The sequence below is a fragment of the Ptychodera flava genome, chromosome 6 (genome assembly GCF_041260155.1).
Source record: "Ptychodera flava strain L36383 chromosome 6, AS_Pfla_20210202, whole genome shotgun sequence".
Lineage (NCBI taxonomy): Eukaryota > Metazoa > Hemichordata > Enteropneusta > Ptychoderidae > Ptychodera > Ptychodera flava.
The window spans coordinates 25,842,414-25,867,096 of NC_091933.1; the positions used below are offsets into that span (position 1 = coordinate 25,842,414).

General features: G+C 39.8%; 2 protein-coding genes across 2 annotated transcripts in view; both read left to right on the forward strand.

The window, feature by feature from the left end:
- Window positions 1–24,683, forward strand: part of LOC139134407 (ATP-binding cassette sub-family C member 9-like) — a 37,871-nt gene that overhangs the window by 1,116 nt on the left and 12,072 nt on the right. Inside the window, exons 3-12 of the mRNA XM_070701269.1 lie at window positions 551–745; window positions 1,503–1,652; window positions 3,990–4,124; window positions 4,668–4,830; window positions 5,375–5,415; window positions 5,889–6,182; window positions 6,444–6,650; window positions 7,117–7,195; window positions 14,268–14,373; window positions 14,664–14,762. Coding sequence (XP_070557370.1) covers window positions 551–745; window positions 1,503–1,652; window positions 3,990–4,124; window positions 4,668–4,830; window positions 5,375–5,415; window positions 5,889–6,182; window positions 6,444–6,650; window positions 7,117–7,195; window positions 14,268–14,373; window positions 14,664–14,762 — 1,469 coding nt within the window. The remainder of the gene's footprint in view (window positions 1–550; window positions 746–1,502; window positions 1,653–3,989; window positions 4,125–4,667; window positions 4,831–5,374; window positions 5,416–5,888; window positions 6,183–6,443; window positions 6,651–7,116; window positions 7,196–14,267; window positions 14,374–14,663; window positions 14,763–24,683) is intronic.
- Window positions 10,046–11,569, forward strand: LOC139136001 (uncharacterized). Its single transcript, XM_070703821.1, has 2 exons — window positions 10,046–10,120; window positions 10,238–11,569. The coding sequence occupies exon 2, from the start codon at window positions 10,442–10,444 to the stop codon at window positions 11,567–11,569; it is 1,128 nt and encodes a 375-aa protein (XP_070559922.1). The 5' UTR covers window positions 10,046–10,120; window positions 10,238–10,441.

Genomic DNA, 24,683 nt, shown 5'->3' on the forward strand with positions numbered 1-24,683 from the left:
GTTTGTGGTAGAGAATACCATAAATCGGCAAGATACAGTCATATTTTGCCGCCATGTTTTTAATTTTGCTATTTTTTGCTTTTAAAAAGTTTCAGTGTAAAATAACAAATTCATATGACGAATTTTGTTTTAAATACACTTTTTTTGCGAAGCCAAGCACGATACTTATCTCGTTTTACGGACTCTCATATATGATACGATCGAACTTTTAGAAGGAAGCCCGCGTAATCAAAACGATGACTTCTATTGAATGAACGCATTCTATTTCTCAACATTTTCTCGCTGAGAAATGACAATAACACGTCGCAGCCAGAGAAACAATTCACCATCATTTAGTGAGGTTGCAAAAGTTTGCGAAGTTACTTGAACGTTTGCTTTTCACATATTTACATCAACGTTCCAGTGTAACTTGGCACCCATCAAGATAAGATAATTATATGATAATCCAATCGGACGTGTAATTACACATAAAAACGCAGCATTCAAAATCACTATTTGTTGAAACCAATTTTTACAGAGAATGTCGTGTTCGTTCTATCTTGTGTTTCAGGCAAGAGCTCTCAAGAAAAACAGACCACCGTCTTTGTGGAAAACCTACATGAGAGCATACGGTTGGCCGATATTACTGGGAGGCTCCATTAGGGTGCTAGCAGATATCTGTCTCATTTTGATTCCTTTTGCCATCGGGGGCGTAATTAACTACGCAACGAGAGAGTTCTTTGGCGAAGAAAAGTCAACTGAAAACGTAAGCAAAGCTTTCGGGCATGGTAAGGTTTGCAGGTTACATTGTTATAGTCGAACAATAAAAAAGGTGAGAAACTTTATCGAAGGTAGAATGCGCCTCGGGGACAAATATTCGGACTCTCAAACTTTTACAATTCTTTTCTGATACACCACTTGTTGGGGCCATTTCCAAGCTCTTGGTATAAGAAAACTTTCCACCGGCTTAGTTTTCCGAAATTCGAAATTTGTTTTTCTCCATAAAGTTAACACAGGGATGGCGGCCATTTTGAATTTTAAATATCGGTAAATCTTGGGTTTCTTTGTTCCCACAGTACCAAAAGTTGCGCGATGAGCCCCAGCTTTTATTCTTGAATGACTAAAAGTTTCATAGAGGAAAGTTTGAGCAAAATTTTAAGTCGTTCACTTTCGAGTCGCATACTACCTTAATAGTGTTGTTACCAATTGAAGTGATCGACTCTGACAGTCGATTGACAGACTTTCAGTAGTTTCCTCGTTGACAGGTTTGGTAGAGATGAGTGTACTTGATTCATCGAAAGTCTCCCCTTACATTTTCGTTTCATGAAAAGAACGTAAGAGAAAGAGAGAAAGCTTATTCGTTCTTTGGCTTGCGATGGGCCGATCCAGTATTTCATATTGCTGCAGTAGTATATAGCAGTTATTAGGCCTATGAGATGAATAATATGACAGACAAACCTTTAAGTTGACACTTGCAAAAAAAAAGCAATTTATGAAAACACCTCGTTTTATTCTCTACGCAGGTGTGCTACGTAACAGTAAACGAGTTCTTCAGCAACGGATATGTTCTGGTGCTTGTCATCTGTGTACTTACCCTTGCAAAGGCCATTCTGTTCCGATTTGCACATATTATGTTCGATTGGTACGCTATACGTGTACAATCAGTGCTTCAGGTAAGAGGAAGATTTAACAAGGACGCCCTCTATGGCACATCACTGTAGATTTCCCATAAATCATTATGCTTTGTATCCTCGGATATTCCTCAATGAAGTCTACCATGTCTCTCATGTGTAGATAAATTCATAGTCTAGTTGTAAAACTTCTGAAAATGTACACCATTCTTCTCAATTCTCAGTTTAAATGATTTGGAAAATTATGCATGATTGAGAGGAAAGATAGCATTATTGTAAAATTTTCCACTGATTGTGTCTTCAGCCATACAGAATAATGTGATGGAAAGTGGGGAGACTAGTCGCATCTGTATCATGAAACAAAAGGGTATTGATTTTTCAAAATAGAAAAGACAAAAGACATTTTCATGCTAAGTTGTCTCAGAGAATGATCCCTTCGGTTCGTCATAACTTGCTGCCCAAAAGTATGGCATCTGTAGTACCTATGAAATGTGACATTTATGGTTGTTTGATGGTTATTTGGAAACTTTTACTGAAATAATTTAATGTACTTTTACCAGATATTATTTAACAATTATTCTGATTGTAGATATCATTGCTTATATGCAGAATTGAAAAAAGTTTAAAAAATGTAACCTTCAATGATGCAATCAAAGAGAATTGTGAGTAATTTATTGTACTGTGATATGGAGCTGTCATTGAAATATAGACGCTGAAAGTGTCCGGAATTATTTGTTTATTCATATTCTCAATAATGTATTAATAAACAGCCACGTAATAATGTCAAAATCTTCTTTTGAAACGAAATGATGGGATAGTAGGAAAATTCATAAATGAACGAATACTACGGAAAGCCGATGTTTCATTGTGGTTTTTTTTTACGAAAATGTACCTGTTAATGGAGGTAATAAGTTTATGTATTTCAGGCTTTTACTTACGAGAAGTCTTTACATCTGTCGACGTCGAGTCTATCGAGCGGTGACATGACTGTTGGACAGATAACGAATCACATGTCGGTGGATGCCACAGCAATATTTTGGTTCAAAATGTACCTGCCATGGTTGTGGGCAGGACCAATAATGGCAAGAAAATATTAATTTATGTAGATATATATGTGTATGCGTGTATGACAGATATCTATTTCAAAGTTGAGCCATTACTTGAATAGTTGAGCTGACCAAACAGTTTGATTAACTCTTCACACTTTTACCCTGTTTTTAAAAAAATTATAAAATGGAATATTACTTTTCAATGCCGCATACAAAATAGTTGTCTGAGACATACAACAAAAATTACAATTTCAGTTTCAAATAAACTTTCAGAATTTCAAACGGATTTTTATTACATGCCTCGTATATCGAACGTCGCGTGCTTCATAGGATTCAATGGTAACTCGTCGATGACGTCGCAGGCCGCATAGTCATCATTGGACTGAAAGTGAACCGCAACTATTTTCAACTTCACAACTTTTTTATGTAAAAATGTCGAAATTTCATGTTTTGCACAGGAAATCCGCTTTTGGAAAATTTTGCAGAAAAAAAATTGACAAACCGCATAACAGTAGTCTAAATATATCATTGCGCCATTCGATGATGAAAAAAGTACCATTGTTAACGGATTTTCGTCTGAGATGGAAATAAAGCATTGGATTATCATTTGCCAATAAATTTAAATATTTTGAGGGAAAACTGTGTAAGAGAGGCATGTAATAAAAACATTATATCCCAAACATGGGACTAAGTACCCTGGGGCAGAAGACCAGTCGCCCTCCTTACGTCGGGCAAATGGTCACCTGCCCTCGGGCACATAGTCCCATGTTTGGGCTATCATATATAAAATATGCCAAACCCATCAACATGGCGCTTTTCAATGATTTCTGTGGTCCACCACGCATCAATCTGATTAAAATCAAATGTAATTATTGCGACTTTCCATTTTCTTTGCTGTCTTTTCCAGCTGACAGTCGCAACTATTACAGCTAAACGAGCAAAGTAATAAGGAAGCCAAGGTGGTAACGTCACAGTCAGTACATCAGATTTAATCAGATTGATCTCGCATATACAAAACTGGTTCATGGGTGGAATATAGGCCCAGTCGTGTAGAAACGGCAAAGCTGGTACATGCACTTGTGACGATATACTACCTCCAACAGAGTGTCGTAAGATTGAGAAAAAAATCAGTATTATTTACATGAAATTACTGATTAAAGTCTTTAATACAAGATGGAATCCCATCATGAGGAACATACTGATCTTGTTGTGCGATGCCATGCATAGTGTTTAACAAGGTGTTTGTCCGATTATTGATTCATGTAAATTCAAGTACAACTTTATGGAGCTAAATTGTAAATCTTACAGTTGATTTTCGAATGATCAATAGGTTGTCGTCGTCATTACACTGTTATATTACGAAATGGGCGTGTCCGCTTTGATTGGTGCGGCCTTTATTCCCGTTTTTGGCGTTGTGCAATACAAGATTACAGATATTTTGGCAAGGCTGAAAAACCTCATACTGGTAAGTAAATACAGAATGAAAAGAAAGTAAATTTAGACACACACTGACAGATATTCACAAAATCTTAAAATCCTATTTTGTTTTCTGTTACTTTAAGTGTGCGGACATATTACTTGCCGACAAAATAAACTTCCACCTGCTGCAATCGGAATGTCACATTTTGCTTGCAATAGACCACTTTGAATTTCAACATCGGAGAATTGGAGATAATTTGTAGATATTTGACTGGTGACGCCTGAATTATATACGTGCTTATCAAAGTGATAGGCTAAATTTTTCATGTAGTGACGCGTAAACAAAGGTCAAAGATGTTTCTTTTCGGGGTGAAAATTTCATTGCTTGCATGATGGCCAAGCTGAATTAGAGAACCGGTGACTAAGTTCATTTTTTTCATCCGAACACATTAACAGAAAGATAGCAGTTCTCTTTTACCGTTCGAATACGTCGACATGTATGCAATCAAGACCATCGTTAAAGGACTGCTGTCAGTCAGTCATATGCTGAAGCGATCATAACATCAATGTGCTCTTCATATCACGTCAGAAAACTTCAGATACACGGTTGAAGAAAATCAACGAGCTGCTGCAGGGAATGAAGCTGCTGAAGTTATGCGCTTGGGAAGAAATGTTCTGCTCCTCTGTTGAAAAAGTCAGGGAGCAACAAGTCAAGTTGATGATGAAATCGGGAGCTTATATGATTGTGGGTTGTAAGTATACAATTTATTGTCATGTACAAAATCTGTTTCTGTTTCGGACTTAGTGCGATGACATGTCGGTGTCGACGATTCAAACATTCGATTTGTTTTATCAAGCACTTTGTATGGTGATCGTTCCTTCGGTTTGTTCACAGTCCCTCAATATAGAGGGACTGTGGTTTGTTTAATGATTCCTTAGTTCAAGCGGAGATTATTTGAATAGGCGCATGGAGGATAAACCATTACGTTTCCAAATTTCAGTACACATGGAAGATAGAAGGAATCATGGCAAGTTTTGATTCAAAACGAAGGAGGGAGACTAATTTCAGGAAAACTGTTTTAAAATATTGTAAGTGAAGTTCTTTCGGAAAGAGGCAAGCATGTTCAGATATATATAGTCTCCTTTACACAAAAATCCAATTGTCCCATACCACGGAGTAATCAGGCTCACCGACAATAAGCGTTTTATCTATCACGCCGTTCGGTTAAAAAGAACCAACTACAATATTAGTAGCAAAGCACGACCAAACAATTAAGACCGAAATTCTTCTTACAGTGTCTACGGCAAAGACGTTAACCGCTATCGTGACGCTAATCGTAAGTTCCGACATACTGATAACGTGTGACTTTCATGAACATTTCTTCGGTGTTGATTTGAGCTCAGAGTGTTTTATCACGTAGTGAACTAGAGGAAAAGAGAAAAAAGACGTCGAATCTGTATAGCGATGGTTTTTATAAACAAGTATAACAGATTTTACGGCATGATAATATTGTGCACGATGTTTCCAGCTCTACTCCTGATAAATATATTATAAATTTGTTTGTGACCAAGACATGTTAAGTTTGAAGTTATACATGTTCCTTTCCTGAACATTGTATGAACGAAATAACCAGTTGCTTTTATTTATTTGTTTCTTGCTTTTCGCTTATTTTCATTTGTTTCTGTTCTTGTATCGCTGTGCTTTTATCTCTTTCCTGGTCTGCATCATGATGTTTACATTCATTGCGTCATTTGACTGTCTTCTCGATCTCTGAACCTCTCTTCCTGTGGCCTCTGCTAATCATGAAAGTCATTTGTTTCGTACTCGCTGTTAAACCCGCATCCGTTGACGCCCGAGTTAGCCTTTGTCGTGCTTGCATTCTTCGCTCAACTGACGGCACCAATCTCAGTCTTTGCACGGAGTCTTCGCTTTACTGCCGAAGCCATACCTTCCATGAAGCGAATACAAACGTTCTGCGAAGCACATGAAATAGGAGAGGCTGTGAACGGACGTCCACCAATGACGAGAGGCTTTGAAGACGTCGACATCGATGAACAGATAGTGGAGGATTGTGATGACGCCGTTGATAGCAACCAGGGCACGGTATCATTTTGTTTCTTTGTTTTTCTATTTCTTTGTTTGTTTGATCCATTCATAAGTCATGAAATCACATAAATACTTGTGTTGGTAAATGTCAAAAATTCACGCAGACGATAATGCCGTTTATTACGATCACTTGATCTGTTGATACCAAACGCCGTAAGTTCTTAGTGTAGGAAACTGGTTGACACATTTTCAAATTGAAAGGGTGCATTATATCCGTTACATGACATTAATTCATATCTGAAAATATCTGATTGGCAGGTACTTGATCCATCAGAAGTATCTGGTACATATGGCCACAATCGCAGTAAGAGAAACATTTTGGCCTCGAAGACAGCTGGACAATCTGACTCATATTCTTTACTCAAGAGTCATCACCACAGTGCGTATGGTACCTTCGCACCCGGATCCTCAGTCATTGAAACAGCACTCGAAGAAAGCGATGTCCCTGAAGATATTGCGTTGCAGGTAATTGTTTATCAATTGGAGTGCCGGGCCAAATACCGTAATGTAATGTATTGTATGTACTTGCGAGTGATTTCTGCAATTTCGCTGTGTCATCCACATCATCATGTCAACACAATATTTCTAGTACTGGGAATTCACCAGTTCACCAATTCATTAAACATCATAAAAAGCAACTATGGTATTTTCTAAATTCTGCGCAGCATTGCCAGCGTTCCTCACATACCCATAGGTGCGCATTTCCAAGAACTGAAATGTTTAGTATTAAATAGAATACACATCACGCAAAATACCGCCTGCATTGTGCAGAGGCTCGTAAGGTTACAGCTGGTCGGCTGCAACTTAGCCAATGCATGCTTTGACATAATACTATACATAGGTCATGAAACTGACATGTTGTGAAGACTATCAATCTTCCAAGTGTGATTATGTGTGAAAACAAGGATTCTTCTCACTGCGCCATTGACAGATAACCGACGGGGCTTTCTCATGGAATCCAGACGGATCCAAAGATGTGTTGACCAATATCAACATCCAGATTCCTGTCGGTGAGTCTAATAATTTGTACAGCCAAAATAGAATTCACTTACGGGACAGATATTCTAGCTCACAATTTTTTTCGTTCCTTTCCCATTATGCTTCAAGCTTGTGGAGTATGTGGACTTTTCACCACCACCTTGTTTTTATGAATAGTGAAAATTTTAATGATCCCTCAGATTAATATATGCATGGATAACGACCATTTTGAATCTGCAAGATCAGTCAATTTTAGGAAATATTGTTCCCATCAAAGTTTGCATGGTTACCCTCGCATTTTATTCTTGATTTTGAAAGACAATAGTCTGTGGGACGACCCGGGCTATCGTTTCAAAAAGATCACTGAACACTCAAGCTTAAATCAAATCAGCTGAAATGATGAATTCCCACCATAAAGAAATAGAAAAACGATAGTCAACCCAAATCAGTTTGTCCGATTGCGTAAAATTTGGTGGAAAAGTTAAAAATATATAATATATGCTAATAGGTGTCAAAGGTCATCATCGATGTTAAAGCTTGTGGGTAACAAGCGTTTTCATTGGTTGAGGCATCAATTAGCCAATCACATAGTCCTATACATACCTTTCAAAATGGCTATCTCCACAAGCATGGAATGTGTGTGTCACGTCGCTGACATACAAGGCGAGCCGATCAAGGCTTTTACTGACCACTCTTGGGCAAAATTAATCGAATGCGCTGAGATTTGGAAAAGCTCTGATGGCTTGGAGCGGGAAATTGCACTCCAGTTGGATCCTGAAGCACCAGATCAGTCCGGCTTTCACCTTGGGTGCTATCAGCGTTCACTGGTAAACGTCGGCTGGCACAGGCAGAGAAACGCAGAGAGAAAGGTAAGCTACGTAAAACGCTTGCCACAAGTGAACCGACGGAACTTAATGATGATGGTGAACAACAATTGTCTCCTGTAAAGCGATACTTAAGGTCAAACCCTAGTTCAAGTTCCATTTCGTCAGCCAAGCGGAGAAGTATTCACGTACTGCCACCGATGTGTATATTATGCAAGGGTGAGAAACGAAGGGTTGACCCGATTTCAAGAAAGAGGTCAAATGAAAGACTTGTCGCCTGTGAAACCGACGGACGTACATTACTTAAAGCTGCCGAATTTAGGAAAGACGAGAAACTTCTACTGCAGTTGAGAGGTCAAGACTTGGTCAGTATTGAAGTGAAGTATCACAAATCATGCTATCAAAGTTATGTCAGATGTGTCACTTATTCATACCAGAAGAAAACAGAGGAAGAAAGTGGTATCATGTATGCACCATCCTTCAAAAAATTTTGTGATGAAGTAGTGCAGAGGAGACTAATAGATAATGATGAAGTTGTTCCAATCAACGTGTTGAAAAATATCTTCATTAAAATGATCAATGACATTGAAGATATTGATGCATCGTCATACAAAGACATGTATTTAAAGAAAAGACTCAAACGACGATTTGGTGATAAAATCAAGTTTCTTCGACCTCACATGCAAAAATGTGAACTGGTAATGGCTCACAAAGAATCAGATTCAGGAGGCCGGATCCTGAACATTACTCATACAGATTCTGAAAGCGAAGAAGACGAAGCAGAGTAACAGTCAGCAGCATGAAATGCTTGAGATGATTCACTCTGCCATGAATATTCATACCACTCTAGAGAAAGCTCAAGGTGTTGCAGCATGGCCTCCTCGGGCAGAAGATCTAACAATCCAAAGAAGTAGAGATATTGTACCCACCAAACTTTTTAATTTCCTGGCATGGTGTACTGGCTTATCACAGAACTTTCACTCACAAGATCGTGTTGATGTCCAAGCCGATGTTGAGAACAAATTGTTATCGATCTGTCAGGACATGATGTTCTTGTCTTATCAAGGACGGAAACTCACCCCTAAACACTTGTCACTTGGTATGGCAGTTCGTCATGTGACTGGATCTTCATCATTGATAGGATTTTTCAATGGTTTAGGGCACTGCGTTTCACACTCAAAAGTGTTAGAGCATGACTCAGCACTAGCTATCCAACAACTCCATGGTGATGGTTTGCCACCAGGTTTTTGTCAAGAAGTCTTTACAACATTGGTATGGAATAATAATAATTTTGGTGAAGAGACACTCAGTGGTAAGTACAGCTGATTAGTCAGGTCTCAAATATCACATGAGTTCTGCATTTATTTATGAAATTGAAAATCTGTTACTGTTGGTGTTGTCTTTATTTTCCCAAGTAGATCATTAGTGTAAACAACATCTTCTGACACAATTTCTGTTTTAGGGAAAGGAACAACTCACAATACAAATGGAATTATAATTCAGAGAAATCTTGGAGATGACACAGATGACAATGACAGCAACCCTTCGATATCAGTAGCAGTCACCAAGTCAAAGCAAAGGACGCTTCAAGTTCCACCCACCAATATTATTGAATACCATGGCAGACCACACCATGGCCCTGCACCGTCAGGTTGTACATTATGAACTATATGCTCATCACAGTCATTGTCTTCGATGCAGGCATGGTCAAACATTATCGTTGTAAGTAGCACAAATAAATGCACAACTCATTTACATCTCAAAGTTTTACATGCACAATATTATACATCAAATACGTTTTTTAAAAACCCCTTTCTTTCATTAAACAATTAAAAAAGGTATATAAACAGTTAATACAAAGACATTTTACACATGCCCATCCATACTCCTATATCCTGTTAATATTCCCTTTATATACATATTAAATTTCCCCTGTGTTAAACAACATAATGTTCAATGCACTGATATTTGTATTTTCATTTCCCAAACATTATATAAACAGTACTATATATATATTGGACAAGAACTGTTGCAGTTTTACAATATTGTTACGAAATTTTCCAGAATCAGGGCAGAGAACAAAAAATTCCATTGAAGAAAGACTTGGCATTCTGGTTATGCAAGACTGTGCAGGTTAGTATACATTGTATGTTGTGTATTTCCGATAACATGTCAAGTTCTATGAATAAATAATTTTTCATGTTTTAACAAGCCAGTCATAGTGTGTTACTTTTATTTCTTACTTTTAAGGTTGAGGGAGAGGAGTGCAACGTTTTACCTTCATGGACTGGATTTAATCAGAAACTGTCAGGCAGTGTCATCCCACCTGTCAGCAAAATTGGTTACCTGACGGTGATTGATGCCAGTTCAACAGAAAAGTCTACTGTAAACACAATACTCAGCAGAAGTGTTGACATCGCCAATAAGCTCAGCCTGCAAAGTATTGTTGTCACCATGGATCAAGCAATTTACTCAAAAGCACAAGAGATACGCTGGCAGAATGAAGAGTATACACAACGTCTAATTCTACGTCTTGGAGAGTTTCACACAGCTATGTCATTTCTGTCTACAATAGGAAAGCGCTTCAAAGATGCTGGGTTAGAAGATATAATGATAGAATCCGGTATTTTAGCCCAAGGCTCTGCCAATGGTGTTATGAGTGGCCATCATTACAACAGAAGTGTTCGCTGCCATAAACTGGTTGCTGAAGCTATGCACCGTGTCCGCTTCAATGAATTCCTTGACAGCTTGACTGAAGAGGAACATTTAAGAGTGATCACTAGCCTTATCCAACTTCGTGAAAGCTTCCCCCATTCGCTCATCGATGAAGTGGAGACAAAAGATATTGAGCTATTACAACAGAAATACGCAGACCATGTACAGAAGTGCTGTGAAAGTAACATCAATTATGCTTTCTGGAATTCCTATTTGGAAATGGTACAGCTCTTACTCCTCTTCATTCGAGCAACACGTGAGGGTAACTGGCATGTACATCTATCCACACTAAGAAAGATGTTACCATGGTACTTTGCGTATGGTAGAGTTAACTATTCACGCTATCTTCCGGTGTATCTACAAGAAATGTCAGCTTTGCCTCAAACACACCCAAACGTATATGAGAAATTTTGTGAAGGTGAGTTTGCCGTGCAGCGATCTGATGACCATCCATTTTCAATGACTCCATGTGATCAAATTATTGAACAAACTTTCAATCGTGAGTCAAAGACAAAAGGTGGACTGGTTGGTTTCACACGAAACAAAGGTGCTCTCAACCAATGGATTCTCAGTCATCCAGCACGTTCAACTATTGCATCAGGTTGCTTCACCCAAGCTGGTAAGACAGACAAGCAGTCAGATCACAAAGACCTGACACAAGCCAGGATGAAGAGAGATGAATCTGATGTACAAGAGGTGATATCAACATTGCTGTCGATGGGGTCACCATTTATGGGTGATAGTGATGACCTGCTTGTTCATCTTACAGCTGGTATACATTGGCCGGTGAAGAAATCACAACAGATCTCACCACTGCATATTTCAAAGGTGAAGAGGCTTACCAAAAATTTAATGAGGAGCGTTTAACACATGGATCAAAGGATTTGTTAGACAAAATGTCTGTCCTGAGGGGTAAGACATTCGCAGATCTTGCCAAGAAAGCAAAGTCCAAAGTTACCATGAGTTCGCTATCAGTGAAAGAAAACCGTAATCTTCTTGGGAGGATGCTGGTCATTGCACAGGTGCGACACCTTGATCTTCGTGAGGTCATGACTTATCCCCTTGGCCATGTCCCAGCAATGTTAGCCAACTTTGATGAAACAATGACAAAGACAAACAAGGCTGTCCTGGCCCATCATCTTCAATCCACCTTTCCAGATGCAGTTGTGGACCATAATCTTGAAGGAAAGTGTGCTGTTCTAGTCGATGCCATGGCCTTAATACAGATGCAAAGTAAAGTGCAAGCTAGTTTTGGAGAATTCGCAGCCAGCATATTTTACCAGTTGAGAGCAATCGCATCAAAGTATGGCGTCACAAGAATAGACTTTGGCATTGATCAGTACAGAGAACCATCCATAAAGAATGCAGAAAGAAAACGTCGAGCCACCACTGGTACCTTCAATGAGATTCGTATCACACGTCCATCCCTGAACATGCCAAGGCAATTAAAAAAGTTCCTTGCCTCTGGTAAGAATAAAGAATCTCTCCTACTCGTTCTGTTTGAATCATGGAAAGAATATGAATCAGAGTGCCTGCAGGGTATCACCATGTATGTTACCAAGGGTGAGCTTTGCTACAGATTGCGTTCAGCAAATGGTGTCATGGATGTAACTGAAATACCAGAATTGCAGTGTGACCATGAAGAGGCTGACACAAGACTACTACTTCACGCTCAACATGCATCACGTGTTGGGGAGGCAGACAACATTGTCATTCGCAGTCCTGATACAGATGTCTTCATGTTAGCCGTGAGCTGTGCACATCAATTACAAGGCCAGCTGATATTACATCAAACCAGCAAAAATGGTCAGATAATACACATCAACAAGGTAGTAGAGGCATTGGGAGACAGAACTGCAGAAGCTCTTGTTGGTCTTCATGTATTCTCAGGTTGTGACAGTGTAAGTGCTTTCAAAGGCAAGGGCAAGAAGAAGATGGTAAATGTGTTGCTGGCTAATGATAGCTATACAAGTACATTCCAACAACTTGGGGCAGCATGGATACTTTCTGATGAACTGTTCACACAAATAGAATCGTTTGTGTGTGATGTGTATGGCCAAATTAGGTGCAGTGATGTAAATGCAGCAAGATACAATTGCTTTCGTCTTGGTTCACAAAATGATGGTGCCCTCCCTCCTAACAGAGATAGTCTGAAATTGCATACACAGCGTGCAAACTACCAAACCGCTATCTACAGGCGATGTTTGCAGGCCAAAATGGATGCACCAAGCCCACATGGACATGGATGGATAGTGCAAGACTCAGATGTATCAATCCAGTGGATGACACTTCCCCCTGCACCAGATTCTGTCATCAATTTTGTAAGCTGTAAATGCAAAGAGTCTGGATCCTCGTCAAGATGTTCTTGTAGAGAGGTGGACCTGCTATGCACAGAGTTATGTCAATGTGTTTCATATTCAAACTCACAGAACGATGAGGAAAGTGAAACAGGAGATGACAGCGCTTCAGACATTGACAGTGACAATGAATGAACTGACAGATGCCTTTGAAAAATACAACCACATTTGATATTAATTTTACTGTCTCAATTAATGTAAACTGATTACATGGTTAAATTCTATGGTCATTATCTGGCAAGTGAAAAGGAAATGAATTGTCATAAGAAAAAGTAATGAGCATTTCATGTTTTTTGCACGGGAAAAGAACTGATTTTTAGTTCTGTAGACCCGGTACAGAACTCCAGCAATGAACATCACATAGAATGCATTGGCATGACCATCTTAATTGTGAAAGAAAAATCAATTTTTGGTCAAAAATACATGTTTATGTGTAAAATTCTGAAAAGAAAATCACCTGCCAACAATTTTAAATAGACAATTCAAATATCTCTTTCAATTACATTGTACACAATACATTGGCACATATATCTTAATTTTGGGGTAAAAACCTATAAATAAATAGTTTTTGGTACAATATTCTAAATTGTGTCGTCTAGATTTACATTGCCAGTGAGTAGATTTGATATTGCAGTATAAAATATTGGTGATTGAGTTAAAGGCAATGCACCTGTGCTGATATCTATAATTTGGGGAAAAAACACTGAAATTTCAAGTTATTGGTAAAAATTTTGATTTCTTGTCAATATTTCTCATTTCCAAGACTTTTTTGTTAATATCCAGTAAACAACATTCAGAAAAAAATCAATACATGTGAAGGATAACACACTTGCATGGATCTCCCTTGTTTTAGAGAAAATATATGAAAAAGCATATATTTTTTGGTCAAAAATCTCCCTTGTGACCGTATTCTATTGGGTTAAGTATCTTTTTCCTTTATACACACACTATTAACAAATACTTGAAGCTCATACCAAGTATCTCAAAGACCCTATACAACGAAATGCTATTTCTAGAGCCCTTTTCAGGGTTTGGCTCACAGACTACAATGACTTTAAAGTTTTCTTGAACAAAATTTGAGCAAAAGTTTAAGCCTTACAGTTTCGAGGAGCGTATTACCTTAAGGAAGAGAATCGGTGACACTGGCATGTCATATTCTGAACTTAGGGCTGATTCGCTGTCATTTCTCATTATCATAATTAAACCAGGGTCTCTTGTAATGGTAGTTGGGCTGGTTGGAAGCGGCAAGTCCTCCTTACTGTCCGCCATTTTGGGAGAAATGACCACTACATCTGGTATGGTTCAGTTCAACAGGTGAGCACTGCGATTCGGACAGCTATAGTCAGATTACTGGGATCAGATTTGTCAGTTCACGGAAGCAATATTTCAGAATGGTTTGTCACGAAGTGACCGAAGTAGTTTCTGCTAATTATATTGATATTTCTGCAGTGTCACAGATAAACGAAGCCTGTGTTGAATATCTCCACAAATATCAGCAAACTATAACGTACTTCTATAGATATGTCACAGGATAAGTGCAATTAACCTTCCTAAATGAAAAAGAGGCAGTTCAACGAAAATCAGAGTCTAATTTTACTTTGCAGAAAGAAAAACTCGGTTTCCTATGTTCCACAGAAGCCATGGATACAAAATGCCACGTTAAGAGACAACATCCTATTTGGGGAAATGTTTGACCAGAAAAGGTAAATTTCTCATCTTCTATTTCACAATTACCAAGAGCGAGTCTTGCAGTCAAGCTTTCGAGCGATAGGTCAGCTGACTGTTACATGGTAAAGTTACAATCAAACTTTCACTATGTAAGTTTTTCCCCCTCGAACGTCGATCCCCGCGTAGAAAAAGTCGATGAACACTCTGTTAGGGTGTGGTATTAATCTTTACGGCCCTGATACTGGTTTTGCGGACCGAGGTTGTACGGCGGAAGGGCCCGAGCGTGCGAGGGCCCGTACGCCGTACGACTGAGGTCCGCAAAATCCGTATCAGGGCCGTAAAGGTTTTATCATATACCTTATTATTACTGAATATCCATGAAAATTATATATTTTTTCAATCTCTTATGGCTAAATTGAGCGGTTTTTTTCATTTTTATGGCGAAATTAGACGTGACTCCGTGACATCGTCATTCCATCGGCGAAAGCCCAAGCCAAATCACTTTGCGCATTGATATTAATATGATGTAATCTATTTACATGTAAACAAACTCGTTCTCAATCACAGCTGTCACTCGCAAACGTACAAACAAAAAAGGGAAGGGGACCTTTGTTAAAGTTACACAAATCCGAACGTTTAATAAACTTTTCAAATATGAACATTAAGTGCTTACAGATTAAAATTTTCTAATGATTGAAACGACTGAATGAGCACGGCAACGTACAATCGAAATAGACTTGAAGTTGAAACACAAGAACGCAACGACACGGACTTAGTCAACGTGCAACGTCAGCAAACACATCAAAAATCGAAAAACAAATGCAACAGTCAACAGACTGAATCACTGACTATCACTGTCAGATTCGATGACAAATGGACGGCTTCTCTTGACTTTCGGTGCGAGCGTGATGTTAAATGTGCAGTTATTCATTATCGTATGTGCATGGGCGAGCGCGTTTTCTGTCTTCGGTTGCAGCGGGGAGAGTGGTCTTTTCGCGATCGGTGAATTTGCGATGGGTTTCGCCGGGCACTCCGTCTTCACGCCTGTCACCGTGGCAGGCTCAGAACTATACCTCTGCTGATTGGCGACATCTGTCAGAATGCCTGAAATACGGCGGTGGTCATCGATGGAGACGGAGTCATAATGCTGGAGACTCGACACATTTTTATGACCAGTGATCTTGATGATCTGCTGAGGCGGAACACCGGCTTTGCTTAGGGTTTGCACTGTTGTTTTGCGAACGGAGTGGTTTGTTTTGCGTCCAGCAAATGACATAGATTTTGCAGCCCGTTGCATGAAAGATCCAAGCTTGTTTTTACCCATCGGTCGCGGATAAAACCACAGCAAGGAGTTGATCTTATGAGACGGGATCAGTTGAAGGTAAAACGGACTATCATCGTCGCACGCGTCAATGTGTCTCCGATTGATGAACTCGCGGTAGATCGAAATCGGGTCACGGTCACTTCCGGGAGCTTCAAACACGCGAGGGGGGACGGAGCGACAATCCATATACTTTCCGTCTCTAGTCTTCGTGTCACGCTCGCGAAATTCTAGGAACAAGTGTCCGGAGTTGTCTCTCTGTAGTTTTATATCGCCGAAGGTCACTTTTTTATGTTCGTCGCGACCGCGGAGTCCAAAGTTCTTCGTAAAGATGTACCACAGCGTGAAGATGATAGTTTCACCGTCCTTCTTTCCAAGAACGCCAGACTTCCACATAGCGTTTTCTTCCTCGGGAGAAATTGCCTCAGATGCTTGAGGCTTTCCGCCCATCCCACGCTTCTTGAGTTGCATCCGCTTTGCCTTCAGTGCTTCGTTAGCTAGGTCGAATTGCTTATCATTTAGAGAAACGCCGTATCGCTTTTCCGAAAAATACCTCTCAATGCTGTGTTTCACTGCCGAGATCGAATCAGGCTCATAGTCGCTCCCATCGTCTTTCTTCATATTGATGAAAAACGCCGCTAGGTATTCATTCAGGGCAGTTGCTGGGATGTCAGACAGCTCACGATGGTCATCATACCGAGTCTCGATAAATCGTCGTACTTTGTTTACATCTCTCTCGGTCGTTCTTACGGTACTGACCTTTCGCTGAGATTTTATGAAATTGTTCACGGAATCCATGTCTTCGTTTCCTATGGCGGATGCGCAGGAGTAGTAAGTTATTGTTCCCTTCCGTGACAAATAAGAATTTTTTACACCATTTTATTCATTTATCTAAAGGGAGCGAAGGAAAAATTAACCATCCATGTAACTAAAGTATGACCCTGACCTATATACGAACTCACGCACGCGCAACAATTTTGGCGCAGCAGTGCATTGTCCTGAACTAAGCGGGGAAATTCCCTGCTGAGTCAGGTCCTGGACTTGCGCAATGCGCTATGACTCACCCCCACTATCAAAATGGAACGACATTCTATTCTCTCTCTCATTTGTTAGATAGATTCTGACTGAGCCGTACCGGAGCCGGTCTGCTCTTACAAAGGCAACCCGTACCGGAACAGTTCCGAAGGTGCGGGTCTCGTTTCTGGATGTGAATTTTATCTGCTGGCTGGTCACTTTTCACTATGTTTGGAGTCGTCGGAACGAGCGGAACCATAGGGATGTTGCGCAATACCCCTACCGGAACACTGTTGTGCAATACCCCTATCGGGACGTTTCCAGCAGGGGCTTTCCAGGAATTTCGCAATACTGCTTTCGCAATACCGTTCCAGTTGCTTAGTAACTTGTGATGTCATGTTCAATGTCTGTCATTCTACAGTTTTCAGAAAAATCGTTCCGATAGGTTTCTGTGGAATTTTTTCTGAACGACTCTAGTTAACTAACTTTCATATCCATTCAATCCATAATGTCTTAGGTATCTTTCCAGAGGTGGACTAAATCCTTCTTGTTTTTGAATTTCTAGCGCCTGATGAAATATGTCCTGAATAAGTTCTGACCCCGGGGCCTCTGTTGTTGCACCTTTTTCTTGTATTTGTGTAAGCAGCTGTTTATATTGAACGTAATAATGTTTATACTTCTCTCGTCTCTTTGCTACACCCGTTTTTCCTTGTATCACATCAATAATAACACCTGGTATAGGAGTTAAAGCTAAAAGAACTGGAACTGTCGGAATTGCTGCTATGACAGCAGAACTTACAAGAATTCCCTTAGTAATATTGAGAGCCATATCAATTCGACCCATTAATTTATAACTTCGTCGATATGCAGCACTTGTTCTTTCTATGTAATCAGCCAATTGTTCAACGCTTTCAACAACTGAGATGTGCATTTTTTTTTACTGTATATGTAAGGGATGATAAAAAATAATTGTAGTAATATAGAAATACAATATGGCAGAAGGAGGAGAAGATATACCACTCCAGGATTTCGATGATGCAAATTTAAATGATGATGACGCTACTGCTGAAACATTCCTTATAGAGAAGAGATGATAATGCCCTTGCAGAAGTCGATCCTTACCGGGATAGCTCAAGCGCGCGGAGCCCGAAGGTGGATCGTGTGATTGGACAGAGAGTAGAACTTGAAATAGATATGGCTGAAGAATTCTTAGATGAGAATAATATTACTGATGAAGCAGCACGAAATGAATTAATTTTGTATGCTAAGATTAGGGATGGAAAGCTGTATTATAAAAACCTCAGGCTATCAAAACTTTCAGGAAGTGGATTTAGATCGCTCAAGACATTAAAAAAAGAAGCGGGAGGATATGAATTTGTAACTAAAGTATACAGTAAGATGGGGGACAGCGCAGAGCCCGAATATGTGAGTCGTACATTGTATTCTGAAGATGTGAAAAACGATAAAATACCGGCTGAGAAGATGACGCCAGAAGACATGGGTGTATACAAAGATGAACTGACATTCTTACGGCAAGATGCTTCCGGTAATGCAGACAAAATACAAGCTTTTGAAAATAAAATCGAACAATGGAACAATCTAAACCCAGAATATAGAGCTATTAATGATGAATTAAAGATTGCGAATATGCGTATTAGCGACCTTAACAATGAAAAAGTTAAAATAAGGCTAGAGAAAAGAGAAGTTGAAAAACAGTTAGAGGAAATTCCTGTAGAACACACCCAAGCAAAAGAAAAAGCCGAGAAACTACTAGCTGAACTCATAACAAGAGAAGCTAAAATTGACAATCGAATTGAATACGAAAATGGTAAGATTAGCGGGGCACATGAAAGTCTGGCTACGACTAGGTCTCTTCGTGATGTAATTTCCGATCCAGAATTGCCACTCAGGCTGAAGCTGACAGAGTTATTTAAACGAAATGGTATTACAATAGCTGCAATACTGACTGCCCTTGGAATGACAATATCAACAATTGCCCTGGCTGTAACTAAAGTAGGAGGAGCGGGAGCAGGAACTGGCGGGTCTGGTTCAGGTCCGCCCAAAGTATATACAAAAGCGAAAGAAATTGTAAAGCAATTTGGCGAATGGTTAAAAACATTGGCTGCAAAAAGTGCTGCTGCAATACCAGGTTTAATCGGCTCCCTTGTCAGTTTTCTATTAAAAACAGCAGGATCGGTTGTCGGATTTGTTGGAGAACAGCTATGGATATTTTTAACTGGATTAACATTAGTCATTATAAATAAAATTATGTACTAATATATGGCCCCTACGGAATCGGCATGTTTGGTGAAAAGAATATTGCAAAGTTTCTTTCTAAAAATAAAGACCTGTTTGGTTTCTCTGTCGAATTGGAATGGTGCAAACTTCGGCGGGTAAATCGCCATATTCTTCGAGCAAATCCAGGTGTCCGACTCAAAGATGATAATCTGTATCATAACATTTTAGCTTTCGTGAAGGAATGTCAGAAGACTAACTTCTTTAAGCGACTAGAATTCATAAACGTCTTTCAGGAGATTGACAATGATGAAATGGAAGTCCAACATCTCCAAGAATATTGGGTTCTTCGATTGATTCGCGACACAGGCAATCGATTTATCTTTCAGCAGATGGAAATATTATGTAAAGATGTGATTTTTTCTTCTAAGTCATTATATACACGAAGTGAAACTTAATTTTTTTTCTTTTCAACTGTAATTCTTTTTTTCTTCTACTATATACATTACACAAAAATGGGGTACGATAGATCATTATTACCGATTTCAGCAACCGAATACCGAAGGGAACGAAGTCAGAAAGAACTCATCACGTGATTGCTCATAATCCAAGTGAGGCAGATCCAGGCCAGACACTTATCATACGATGTCCGAAGTTAGAAAGCGGAGTAGTACTAGTTCCTAACACTTTCGACCTGGTTTTTGATCTCGAAGTAATGGGAGATGAATATAACCGAGTAGTACAAAATGTTGCAAAAAATTTGGTGGAGCGTATGGTTCTCACATTTGAGGGTCAGGACACTTTTCAATTTGAATAAATATAACCTTATTGAATGTTATCGCGATCTCTTCAAACATAAAAAGGAGAGAACAAACATGACACTGTACGGAATTCAGAACAAAAATCTAAGAAAATTGAGAAGTGGCGCGACCGATGCAGATGCCGCCGTCGTGGGCGATAAGTTACTTTTCGACACATATAAAACAAAATATGCTATTCGTCTCACTCACCCCCTCGTAACAGGCCATGGAGTTGCATATCCAGAAGCGTTGGGGAGTCATATTGAATGGGAAATTACGCTTGCACCCGCCTCCCAATTACTTGTCAGTAATCAGGTTGTTACAGCCAATTATAAATTAAAAAACATTCAAATGGAATACGAAACAATTTCTGACCCCGAACTCGCGAGGACAACTGCTGGTTATTACAACGGTGGAAAAAGTTACCTTTACGAGCATATACATTATTTTAGAACAATCCCATTCAAAGAATCGGACACGGTTATCAATGAAAATATAAATGTACCACGACGTAGCATTAGAGGTATCTTATTACTCTTCACTAAAAAACAGAATCAGACAGAACTGAACAGTGAACTTTTCTTTAACCCATCCATTGAATCTGTGTCTGTAATGATTGAAGGCATTGCAAATAAAGTGTACGCTCAGAAGATGATACCAAGACAATTTTGGCGAGAGGTGCGACGGTATTTTGCTGAAGATAAAGATTGGTGTGAAATTGATATAGATGAGGTTGATTATTTGAAGAATAAATTTTGTCTGTTTATCGATCTGCGTAGTTTTAAAGATATTGAGTTTCATGGAAATGGTCTTAAAGTAATGAACACAAAGGATGGAATTCAACTTGAGATCCTGAAGAAAGATGCCTCGTGGGGTGGTGATGACGCCCACAATGATAATATATTTGCCCACGTTTATGTTATTAGCGATGCCCAGGTCACTGTTGAAAATAGTAGATTAAAGTCTTTACAATTTTAAACCGTAACGTAGGTCATTCCTATCGGATCTGTTTCTGCCAACCATTCGCCCGTGTCCAGATCGCATAACTGCATACGCTTGATATCATTTGGCGCCATCATAATTTTACTACGCTTTTCACTACGGATTTCTCCAGCCTTTTTCCGTACAAACTGTACAAATTGTGCCTGCTCGGGCTCCTTCCTAGTTTTAAGGTAGAACGCACCTCGGGGACAGACATTCGGACTCTCAAACTTTTACAATTCTCTTCTGATATACCACATGTGGGGGTTCATTTTAAAGCTCTTGGTGTAAGAAAACTTTTTACCGGCTTAGTTTTTTGAAATTCGAAAATTTTTGTTTTTCGCCATAGAGTTAACACAGGGATGGCGGCCATTTTGAATTTCTAATATCGGTAAATCTTGGGTTATTTGTTTCTCTAGTACCAAGATTTGCACGGTGACCCCCTATTTTTATTTTTGATTTTGAAAGAGAATGATTGAAAGATTCCTTGAGGAAAGTTAGAGCAAAAGTTTAAGTCTTTCACTTTCGAGGTGCATATTACCTTAAACAGATCCTTATATTCTTCAAAGTTCAAATGTTTTCTAACACAAACATCTTTTATCCCTTTATTTTTTTTCGTCTCGGAAGTTGGAGTTCGAAAAGCATACACTTTCGAGCGTATGCCGACAAAATCAAGAATAGGTACACCATTCAACTCATCTTTAAATTTACCTATCACTTTTTTATTAATCTTCGGAACTCCCATCTCATCTTTCATCCCACTAGTATCGTAGATCGACTCCTTACCATTCTTTTCAACATCTTCTCGGACTATATCATTGAAAGTTACGTCCGGGGAGGGTATCGGCACACTGTAAACAAAACTGTCAGTATCCATGTAGGCTAATCGTATTCCAGGGAACCGTTTTCGAAAGTAATTGTAATGCGTCTCATACATAAGCAGCTTAGAAAGTTCCAGCACTGCCGCGCCAATGAAAACTGGCTTTTTATATTCATATTGATCCCTTTTCAGTTCCAGTAGGACACTGTCGCAGGAATCTCCACCCTTTTCGGAAGTTATGAAAGTCATATGTTTCGTCTTTGGATTATACTTCTGAATCTTTTTACGGCCACTATCCGTACCGTTCCGGTCCGAAACAAATTTAAAGTCTCTGTACTTTCGAACATCCTCTATCGTCTTACCGAACATTGCATTATTCATCAGCTTATAGAAATTCTTTTCAAAATCTGTCTTCCCGTTTGCCCTCATTTTAGTGTTAAAGTCAATATATTCCGCGAGACACGCCCTCTCATCGAAAGCAAGCACCCGATAAATCTTTTTTAATCTCATTCCCATCCGAAGATAGAATTCCAGCAACTTGTAGTGTAAGATGTACCGCTTTCTGTCCAACACACTTGTAATCAGTCGAGTGCCCTGCCTATCAGGAAATTCATAGTGATGCGGTGCTAATGGCAAATCGCTGTGATCTTTATGTAATTCGGCTGGATATTCTAGATCTACTTCTAGAAAACTTGGTGGAAAGGTGGCGCCAGGTCCCCACGCCCCGCCAGCTCCACCGTCTCGGGCATACCATTCATCCCACTCTTCCATCGTCATCCAATGAAGTCCGCCAGTTGGCATTTTTTGACTCATTGCCCATCCGTAAAGATTATTAGCATCGAGATATTTTATTTCGGACACCGGCTTCTCTGGATCCCAGTTCCCACCAGCGACCCCATCAGGCTCATCTGTTGCATAAGCTGGATGATTTGTCTGTAAATAATGAATATTACACTGGCTGATACCGCCTCTAATTCCCCTTTGAATGAAAGTCATCTGCTCAGCATCTTGAATGAGTTTAAACTTATTACCTGTGTAAAGTAACATAGCATCCCATGTCAAGCCGGGCGCTGACATGTCATGGGCCGGATCTAACTTATATGCTTCTAAACATGTGTCACGGAAATTTTCGAATATATTTGCAAGAAGTAGAACGTCAGTCTCGCAATAGAATTCCATATAATCACGAATCGTCTTACACTCAACTTCGTCCCATACTCGCAAAGCATGTTCATAATCAGACTCAGAAATCCCCTCTTCCGTCAATTCGCTATAAAATTTGTCCCTCTCCGGGAGCTCCTCCTCTCCCAGTCTGTCAACCGAGTCTAAATATTCGTACGGGAAGAAACCTTTCGCCCTTTGAATGTCCGGGTACGAAAGTGGTACCGTCCACCCATCCTCCGGCACAGTTTTTGCCAACTTCGCCAATGACCCCATCATCAACTGAGCACTGTCCATAAACTTTATAGAAAAGAAACGTTTCTTTATCTCCCTCTTCCCATCAACAACAATTGAGGCACTAAAAATAAATGTTTTCGAGAGACCCACAATTCCTCCATTGCTCGTCTTAGCTATGATTTTAGGCTCTGGTCCGGGACAATCATCTATTTCATGTAATTCTTTCAAAATAAAAGAACCATCGTATCCCTTGAGGTTGTGAAAGTAGATAGGAATGGTTCTCGATGGCCGGCATCCTTCGCAATAGAAGGTTGCCCCCTCCCTCGCTACTCGGTATCCTGCCGGCTCTCCACATGCAATACAGACTGGATCATTGTAATTAGAAGGATCTTTCATCGGTATTATTTTCCAATAATACGTTTTCGAATAATACTCGGCCCGTTCTTTCATATCCTTTAGAAATTCTGTAACACAGGAGAGACCTGTGAATGTTCTTTTACCATAAACTTTTGGCCTCGTTCCGAAGGCGCCCCACCGTTCCACCATAACATACGAAAGACAAATTGGAATATGTCGACCGGTCCCCTTCTCAATAATTGCCTCAGTATCTGCATAGACGACGTAGGGGGACACCACCTTCTTCCGATGTCCTTCGAATTGACATACTTCCTTAGGAAAAACTGGCTGGGCAGCGTCTGTTCCACAGTATACCTGATGTTCTTCTAATTCTTCTGTTGACTTAAAACCTCTTTTACAAACCAGGCAAATACACTTTCTTCTGTGCTTATTCTTACGATTAGTATGAGAATTAAGAAGACGATTTAACGAAGTAATTGGCACGAAGTGACCCCCGCCCTCCCCACCAACTATCAGTAATATATTTGCTACCCGATCCGCTCCCAGAACCGTTCCGTCAGGGGGTCCCCCCTCGGCTCCGCTATATAACACAGTTATGTCTGACGGGTCGGGATCGGACTCATAGATCTGAAACACTTGAAGTTTCGTGCCCGGATTTTGCTGCTCGAAGCGCCTGAATACAGTCAGATCGGCGGGCGTAGGAAAGGGAATACCTTCCCAACAGTAGTCAGCCATAAATGGGGCGTACGTATTCCATTTTCTCCTTACCTGACCACCCCTCTTTTCACGAAACTCGGGATCGCTCAACTTTATACTTGCTACGACGGCATACTGAAAACAATTCTCGACCCCCACCGGTAGAATAAGTTCGCTCACACAATGCTTATTTTTTAACCATCCAGGAAGTTTGACTGCGCCAGCCCCGGCACCGAGTAAAGCTTCTACTAGAATTACTTCAAAATTAAGTATCTCCTCGAGAACGAGACCAGAACCCTCAACAGCTTCAATTGTATCAAGCATACGATCGTAG

Excerpts from the sequence above, each read along its gene's own strand:
- LOC139136001 (XM_070703821.1), top strand. The coding sequence starts at position 10,442 with ATGGATCAAGCAATTTACTCAAAAGCACAAGAGATACGCTGGCAGAAT.